At 59.9% G+C, this 8,727-nt stretch overlaps 1 protein-coding gene across 1 annotated transcript; it reads right to left on the bottom strand.

Moving 5' to 3' along the window:
- Window positions 1–850: 850 nt before the first annotated feature.
- LOC111146433 (BarH like homeobox 1) lies at window positions 851–7,410 on the bottom strand. The gene is made up of 3 exons (XM_022501986.1): window positions 6,945–7,410; window positions 2,808–3,030; window positions 851–1,145 (listed from the first exon to the last, which is right to left on the bottom strand). Exons 1-3 carry the CDS (start codon window positions 7,408–7,410, stop codon window positions 851–853), a joined length of 984 nt encoding a protein of 327 aa, XP_022357694.1.
- Window positions 7,411–8,727: the final 1,317 nt, after the last annotated feature.

Raw genomic sequence — 8,727 nt, 5'->3', positions numbered from 1 at the left:
CCCGTGGACCCCAGCGAGGCCAATGGGCCCCCTGCCCCCTGACCACAGCGCCAAGGAAGAGAGGGGGACAAAAATATTCCCTACTGCGGATGGAAGGAGGCCGCGTCCCAGAAGGGGAAAATGAATCTTAAGGAGGGGCGGGAAAGAAGGGCTGAGCGCGGACAGGCGCATGGTCATTTGTAAGAAGTTTATTTCGACATTTAAAAAAGAGAGAACCCGAGGGCCTGCCTGCCCCCGGAAAGGAGGCTGGGGGTCGGGGTGGTGGACAAGCCCGACCCCTTCCTGCCTCACCTGGGAGGGAAGAGGGCACAGGCCACAGACTCACTAATTCACGGACACGGTCACGGGCTCATGGGTCACGAATAAATAACTTCATATACACTTTGCACACCTTATGTACAGCTCTGCTGCGGCCCAGGAGGAGGGCTCCACACTCCCCTCGGCCTGTCGGGGTGCGGGGAGAGGGCCGGGTGTACAGCTGCAGCATGAAGGGGGAGCGGGAAAGAGTGCAGCGTCGGGGTCGCCCCCCACCTCCTCCCAAGAAGGTGCAGGGCAGGGCGCCTTGAGGAGCCATGGGGGGCGGGGTGTATGTACACCGGCGGGTGGGAGTGGCTCCTTGACGGCGTGGCCGGGACGGAGCACGCGGCGGGGTTGGGGGGGGGGGGGTTAGGGGGACTCAGTCCGGGTCCGGGCCTCGGTAGACTTGGCACAGGGCCCTTCGGGGGACACTGGCTGGGAGTCCAGGGAGGGCCGGCCAGGGGGCCCCGGGGAAGGGGCGTTGAAACCCCGCGCCCCGCGAAGGGCAGGCGGAAGGAGCCCACGCGGAGCCCCAGGGAGGCGGGCGGGCGCTTCACCGAGGCTGCGCGGCGCGCGGGAGGACGCCGGCCAGCGGGGGCAGCGGCGGGGGCGGCTCGCTGGCGCCCTGGAGTCCGTGGATGAGGATGCGGGGCACCAGAGGTCTCTGCAGGGCCGGCGGCGGCGCGCTGGGCCCGCGGTACAGATACAGTGCGGCGCCGGGATCCAGGTTGGAAACTAGACTCTGCGGGTAGAAATAAGGCGACGGGAACATCCGCTGGAGCGCTGAGTAATTGCCCGCCTCCGCCAGCAACTCCAACCCGACTGCCGTCTGTCGCTTCCATTTAGTCCTGGGGACCGAAATAAACGCGGACGGCGAGGTCAGGGCTGTGGCGCCCAAGGACCCCTGCCGCTCACGAGTGCTTGGCCCAGAGCGCCTTCAGGGAGGCCAAGAGGGATCCCACGGATTCGTTAATAAATAACGGGGTGCCAGGCACTGTGCTCCGCTGTCACATGCATCGGCTCCTGTCATCCCCCAGCCTTCCGTGGCTGTTATCTCTGTTTTACAGATCAGAAAACTGAGGCCTTGGCCATTTTTCGAGATGGTCTCCAAAGAGGCAGAGCCCAGGCTCGAAGCCAGGCTGTCTGACCCCAAAGATGGGGTTCTCACCTCACCGCGCTGGGCTCTGGAGATCACAGGAGACACTCGGAGCTGGGTGTTGGGGCTCCCCTCCCCTGTGTATGCGCCCCCTGGGAGGATTTAGGAACTCGACCCCCCCCCCACGATGATGGGGCGGGTGGAAGAGGTTGGTCCGCTAGCTAGCGGTGGAAGAGGGCCCGTGGCCACTGAACCACGGACCGGGCAGATGCCCCGTTGGGCGAGCTTCTCTGGAAGCGCGCAGACCGGAGTCGGCAACTGGAGAGTATGAGTACTAGCCGCACACCCTCTCCACCCGCACCCGCTGCCCTCAGCACCCAGCTCCCCAGCACAGGAGGAGCCTTGCAGGCTGCGGGAACCCCAATTCGGAGACAGCCAGCCGAGTGTTAGCCTGATGCTGGAGGAGGCAAGGAAGTTGAGGCTACGCTTCAGCTGGGACCACTGGGTGCGCCTGGCCAGTGAGGCTGGGCCAGCCTGCCCCAGTCCCACCGAGGCGGGCACAGCCACACCAACCGCGTTTCCCTCCCTGAATTATTCATCATCATCATAATTGTGTAATTACTGTAACGGGCCTTAATTATTGATGCCCCGAGCAGTAATCGGTATTTATTATTAATGGGGAGATGTGTTCTGAGGCTTGTTTATGGAAAGCACCATTCCAGCTCACACTGAGTGTGCGAGTGTGAGTGTGGGTGTGTGTGAGCTGTGTCAGTGTGTGTGGGGGGGTGTCTGTGCATGGGTGTGAGTGATTTCATCCTGTGATGGTGTTGGGGAGGCAGCTTCTAGACCAGTGCCCACTGCCAGTTTCCCAATCGCCCTCTCCCCAAGGAGCCGGAGCTGGGTCTGTTTCTTCCTCCAGTCCGACTGTAAAGGCTGAGGTGTCCAGAGGAGCCCCCAGAGAGCTCAGAGAGCCCCCCAACACACACACATCAGGGCTACTCCTTCATTCCCGGCCCCGCCCCCCGCAAGACTTTCTGGATACTGAGAGCACCACCCCTCCCCCAGCCTGGCATCCATCCTGGAGAGCTCAGTGGCCCCAATAGGAGCTAAGGCTGGTCCCGGTGCGGAGGGTAGGACCCTGGCTGAAGTAGGGGCAGACTCATGAGTCTGTCTGTCCTCCTGTCCTGGAAGGGGATGACTGGGCGCTGGAGACGAGTCCAGTCCTGTCGCTGTCCCTCACTGTGGTCTTTGAGCAAGGCCTCCACCCCGCGGGTCCTGAGTCTTCTCACTTTACAGAATAGGGAAAGTGCAGGGGTCCTCTCAGGGTCAGGCCAAGGCTTGCGGGTCCCAGGGAGGGGCAGTTAGGAAAGGAGGGGGGCCCTCTGTCCGCTGCCACCCCGCAGCCAGGGCTCACCTCCGGTTCTGGTACCAGGTCTTGACCTGCGTGTCGGTGAGGTTGAGCGAGGCGGCCAGCTCCATGCGGTCCTGCACGCTCAGGTACTTCTGCCGCTCGAAGCTGCGCTCCAGCTGCGCCAGCTGATGGTCCGTGAAGGCCGTGCGCGCCTTGCGGGGCTTCTTCAGGCGCACCGGAGGGCTGTCCCGGGAGCTGGAGATCTCGCGGTCGCCTTCCTCCTTCACTGCGGAGACACAGCGGTGCGTCAGGGCCCGGCCTCGCCTCCCGCCTGCCGGCGCCCTCCCGCCCCAGCTGGCCGCCGGTCCGCTCCGCTCGTGTAAACGCGGCTCCCGACGGCCGTGGCCCCGCCGCACTCAAGCGCTTGGGGCCGTGGCCAAGTGGCTCAAAGGCGGGCTCCCCGGCTCCCCGCCCCCCCGCCCGCCCCAGACCAGGGCGTGAGCCCTGACGGAGGAGGAGGAAGAGGAGGATTGACACCTCCGGGGACAAATGACCCAAAGCGAGAGGACCGACCCGCTCGCTCTCCGCCGCGCTCCCTGGAGGGATGAACGGAGTAACCGTTCCGGAGCCCTGAGCCGACCGGCCAGGCGGAGACGCCCGGGGAGGAGGGAGGGGGTTCCAGCGGGTGGACCGCGTAGGTGCGCGCTTCAGGGGTGCGGGTCTGTGCTCCGCATCCGCGCCCCGATTTCCTGGCCGCGTGCGGACCCGGAAAGGAGGAAGCTGAGGGCCGGCATGTGGGGAGAAAAACCCGCGTGGAGAGACAAAAACCTGTTCGCCCCGCAGCGAATCAGCGTCCCGAGAAGCCGTCACTGGCCTTGTGAGATGCGACGCCGTAGCGCCGGCCTCCGCGGTCCCTGAGCTGCCTGCAGACCGCGGGGCGGAGGGCGGAACGCCGGGCGCCCGAGCCGGGAGCGCGAAGCTCTCGGAGAAATACCCGGCGCGATTGCCCCTCGGCTGTGCGCGTCGCCGTGGCCCGCGTTTCCTTGTCAATACACGCCCCACGGCCGCGACACCCCGGCAGGGGCCCCGCTCCTGAGGCCCAAGAACGGACCCGACAGGGGACCGTTTCTTTTTTCCCCCAGACGCCTTCGTTCAGAGCCGACTGCTCCGAAAACGCACACTTGATAGTACAAGCTCCATGATCTCCTTCCTTCCCTCCCTAAAGTGACGATATAACCCACAAGACCATGTCCCCAAAGTTGGCTGCGCCAGCTGGGGCTTTCCCCCTCTTTTTCCTCTATTTTCCTTCATGGTGAGTTTCATTGTGCCTGGCATGTGCAGTGACAGGGTTCAGCTGAATGCAAGTTGATTTCTCTCTGTAGGAAACAATAATCCGGTTAATTGAGCCACTAGGGAGTGAGACTTTTCAACCAGAAAGGCAGAGGTTCTCGGCCGGGAGGGCTCCGGCCCTGGGTGCGTGGAGGCAGACGGGCAGGGAGGGCACCGGCTCGGCGGAAACGTCTGGAGATGCCTCCCTCCTGTCTCCACCAGGCTGGTGCACCAGGCTCTCTCCCTGCCCTCCCTGAGCCGGGGCCACGCTGGGGTATGGGCCACCTCAGGAGGTGCGTTAGGCAAAATCTGGGTTGTGTCTGTGCCTGAAGGCAGAAGTTGAAACGAGTGTGAGAAAACAGTTATTCAAACCTCAAACTTAATATCGTGGAAATCTGACTTTTTGAGGGAGCTGCTGGGACTGACTTCAGAAATCCCCAGCTTCTTAGGGCTGAGGTGGGAGATTGAGTTTGTGGTGTCAGGAAGAACGGGTTGGAGACTCGAGCGTTTCTCTAATCCCTCTTTGACTCAGACTGGTGCCTTGAGGGGCACGCGGTGCTGCTCAGCCTCAGCCTCCCGGACAGTCTCAGCCCAGTGGGGCCTCAGACTCTGGCCACATCTCAGTGCCCCAGAGTCCCGGGCCCACTGACCCAGCCTGCTCTGAGCAAAGCGCTGGCTCAATTTCTCCATCCGATTTCTCCGCCGACATCGACATCGGCTCTAGCAAGCAGGACCCAGCGGCAGACCGCCTTACGTCAAAGCCTGGTTTCAGTTTCTTTCAGTGTGACCCTTGAGGAGCCTTTGATGCCAAAAACTCCCGGGTGGGGCTGGCCTTCCCTCTGTACCCTCCTTGGAAGAAATTATTCTTAGCTTGGAAGGTGGATGGGGATTTGAATTGCTCTGACGCCCACCCCCGCTGGCTGTCTCACTGGCTCGCTCCGTGTGTCTCTGTCTAAACAAGCCTTCCTAATTCGGGCCCTGAAAAACTCGCTTCCACGTTGGAGAAACACTCCTGACATTGTCTCAGCGGTGGATGTTTCCATTCTCTCTTCCACCTTGGAGCTTTGTAAGTGCAAAGGCAGCGGTTCCTAGGGATGGGGGTAGGGGAGAACTTCACACCCTCTGCTCCAAACCTATTTAAGTGATATGTGGACAGCCGGCCCTCATCACCTCCCTGATCAGATATCATCAGGGACAGGAGAGGAAAATTGATATTCCAATTATCTTAAACGAAATCATGCCTCAAAATCCCACCTACGGGCAAAGAAATGAAAGGAGACAAGAGCCAAACTATCTTCCACGTCCACCAGCCCCAGCCGTTGGCATGCGGTGTGGGAGATGCTCGCCCCTTACTCTAACCATAAAGCTGGGGTGTTGTTGAGAATTATTAATAATAAACCGCTATCTTATAAATACAGATAGACATTGCCTACCCCTGCCCCCGCCCCCAGCACCTGTCTTTCTCCAGGGCAAGTCTTCTTCGCCTCTCTAAACGGGTCCCAGGGGGAGGGGCAGGGGTCTCTGGGCCACATGCCTCCAGACCTCCTTCCTGTCTTCTCTAGCTTAACCGGCTCAAAGACACTCTCTGGCAGCTTGTGTGGGCAAGCGGAGGGCAGTGGGATGAGGAGTGGGGCCCCAAAGGGGTTTTGGTTTGTGGTCAGGGCCTGTCCACGAATGAATTCTTGGTTGGGAGGAGAGTGTTAAAGTGAGGTTCCCTAAATTCTTGCGAAGGTTTAGTGCAAATAGGGGGAGCAGGCACAGGGCTCCCAAGACAATAAAAAGGTTGCTTTTATTAGGGAAGTTTTGTCTCATGAAAAGGGTTCCTGGAATTAATTGTAAAACTGAAAGAGCTCTGAGCAGCCTCTGCCAGCCCCTAGTTTTCTGCTGGATGGGGACACAGGGCTTTACTCCCTCAATATCCCCAGACTCCTTCCCATCCTGCCTCTTGACTTCTTCCTAGAAAGAATTTTGCGCCTCTGGCTAGAGTCGAGGTAGTGGCTGGGGGTGAGAAAGAAAACTAGGGCCTCTTTTCTTCTTTCCTTCCCCCTTTCCTCTTAATCCTAATCTCATCTTCCTGGTCAAGACGACAACAAAAAAAACTCCCGGAGGTGGAAAGGCAAACAATTCTAATACTGGGGAAGCGGGGCTGGTCACTTGCGAGTTTCTGGGTCCCACACACAAGCTGAAGTTGGCTGCTCGATGCACTTGAAATCAAATTCAGTGAGAACGGTGGGGTGGGTGCAGGGTCCTCCCCTCTCTGACCCAGACCTCTGAACCTGCTCCCGGTCAGCTGCCTGGCTGATCTTTCTACTTTGAAGTGAGCCTTTCTTTTGAATGATTCCCAGGGCCCAGGTCACACTGGGCCCAACGGGAGGGAAAGCTCAGTTCCTCTTCCCGCCTGCAAGTTCAGATTAAAGGGGAAAATTCTGACTATTCTTAAGGCTCCGTCTGAAATATCCTGCTAGGTTTTCACCCTTATAAAAAGACGTTCGAGCAGAACCCTCTGGACCTTCTATTGCTTCTGCAAGATCTTTTCCCAGAGAAACTCTAGCTGGATAAGAACCTGCTCCTGCCCACCAGTGCTGCTGGGAAAGTGGTCCCAGGTGAAGTTTAGAAAGTTTGCTTGGTGCATTTTGGGGAATCTTTCCTGGAGCACACAGTGTCCCTCTTGCACTTTCTCCACTGCACTCTGCTGCTCAAGGCATAGCCACGGGGCCAGCTGAAAGGTTCAGACAAGACCAAAAGGTTCAACCTGGGCCCCGGGGAACTCCGAGTGAGCATGTACATATCCCTATATGCTTTTAGAAATATGGCAGTTCTTAGAAATGTAGCATGACCCCCCCCCCAAGTTTTCTCCTCCTGTTTTCTTACCTTTATACTCGGAGTCTGACGAGGCGTTACTGCCACTTTTGTCCAGCTTGTCTCTAAAGTCCTCCCCAGCCTTGGCCACAAGACGGCCCCCAGGCTCGGGGGCGGCCGACTGCCCGCTGCTAGAGTAGGGTGCACAGGCCGCTAGTGGTTTGCAGTCGGCAAGGATGTCCCTGATCAGAAAGGAGGAGGTCACGGTGCGCGACTGGGCTGGGGCCGAGAGCTGCCCAGGCTGCAGGTGGGAGTCCAAACCTGGGCCTGATGCCCCGCCAGGCCTCGGGGTGCCCGTCTCCAGACAGTCCCTTCCTGGTGAGGCTGGTGAAGAGCAGTCGCTGCTGCTCCCCGAGCGCGGACTCAGCTCCAGGGGCGAGCGGCAGTCCCCAAGCAAGGGGTCCCCCTTGGGAAGGGCGGGGCTGCCCGCACGGTGGGAGAGAATGGAGTCGATCCCAAAGCCATTGGAGCCTTCCATAGCCAAGCTGCGACCTGTCCTCCCCAAAAGCTCCCCACCCACCCCCAACCCCAGCCGCCGCTGCCCCTGCCCCTAGCTGCGGGCTGGCATGGGGAAGGCGGGCAGGGAGCCTGCGGGCACCTTGGACGGAGTTCAGCCTTGGGGGAGCCGGGGAGCTCTGGGCCAACCTCCTCTGCGCATTAGATCCAAAAGGGCTCAGCGCGTCTTCTGCAGCATCGCGCCGAGCTGCCGATCCGAGGGGGGGTGGTGGGAGTGTCAGGGAGGAATGGGAGGGAGGGTGCGCCAAGTTGGGGAGAGCAAAGGGGGAGATGGACGGCCTGAGCGCCCGTTTGGCACAGAAGAGATGCGAGGATGTTGGAATCTAAATAAAGAACGGCTTTAAAAAAAAAAAAATCCAAACCGCACGCTTCCTCCAGGCTAGCAGCCGCCGAGGGCAGCGGGGTCAGTACCGCGGATAGCAGCGGGCCGGAGCCGCGCTACCAGCCGGCGGAACGGAGCGCACCTGGCGGCGTCAGCACCGCGGATAGCGGCGGCGGCCCGCGGCGCATGACGCTCCACCTGGCCAGGGAGGTCCTGTCGCCGCGCTCCCACCGCTCCAGGGGCCCGTCAGCACCGAGGACAGCGCCTCCGGCTCCGCCGCTCTGCTCTCAACGCGTCCTCCGCGCGCGCCTTCGCCTCCCCCCCTTCCTTTAAAAAATGAACTTGTGTCACTTTTACTTTGGGGCTGGGTTTTTTTTGTTTCTTTTTTTTTTTTTCGTTGTGTTGTGTGTGTGTGTGTTTTTTTTTAAAAGGGGACTCGCCCACGTGTCCCCGGAGTGATGACGCTGATTGGCTCCGTCTGATTTTGGGGGTGATGTCACGGTTCCACAAGCCGCTGCCCGATTCCCTTTCAGTTTGATTAAAAGAGACACTGAATTAATTACACCACAGACCCAACTGTTTACCGGCGATTTCCACACGGTTTGCTTTCATTAGGCTGGTGATGAGGCTCCTAATGAGGGTGATTAGCCGAGGGGGGCACGGGCTAGCGGGGAGGGGTCCGGAGCCGGCTGCTGCTGCCTGCCGCTGCCGGTGGGTCGGGTTGGGAGGTTTTTAAAGTTTTCCCTAACCTCTTCCACAGTTATTCAAATTACTCGTCCTCGGGGCTGTCAGAAATCCTTTCTTCACTTCCCCCCGCCCCCAACCTCCCCCGTTTTTTTTCCTCCTGCGAGAGAAAGGGACTCAGACTAGCGGAGAAAGAGTGTGTGTGTGTGTGTGTGTGTGTGTGTGTGTGTGTGTGTGAAGCCCTGACCTGGTGTGGGGAAGAGATGTTTGTTT

The sequence above is a fragment of the Enhydra lutris genome, unplaced genomic scaffold (assembly GCF_002288905.1).
Source record: "Enhydra lutris kenyoni isolate GAN:26980312 unplaced genomic scaffold, ASM228890v2 scaffoldscaffold13, whole genome shotgun sequence".
In the NCBI taxonomy this organism is placed as follows: domain Eukaryota; kingdom Metazoa; phylum Chordata; class Mammalia; order Carnivora; family Mustelidae; genus Enhydra; species Enhydra lutris.
This window is presented reverse-complemented; position numbering and strand designations above follow the sequence as displayed.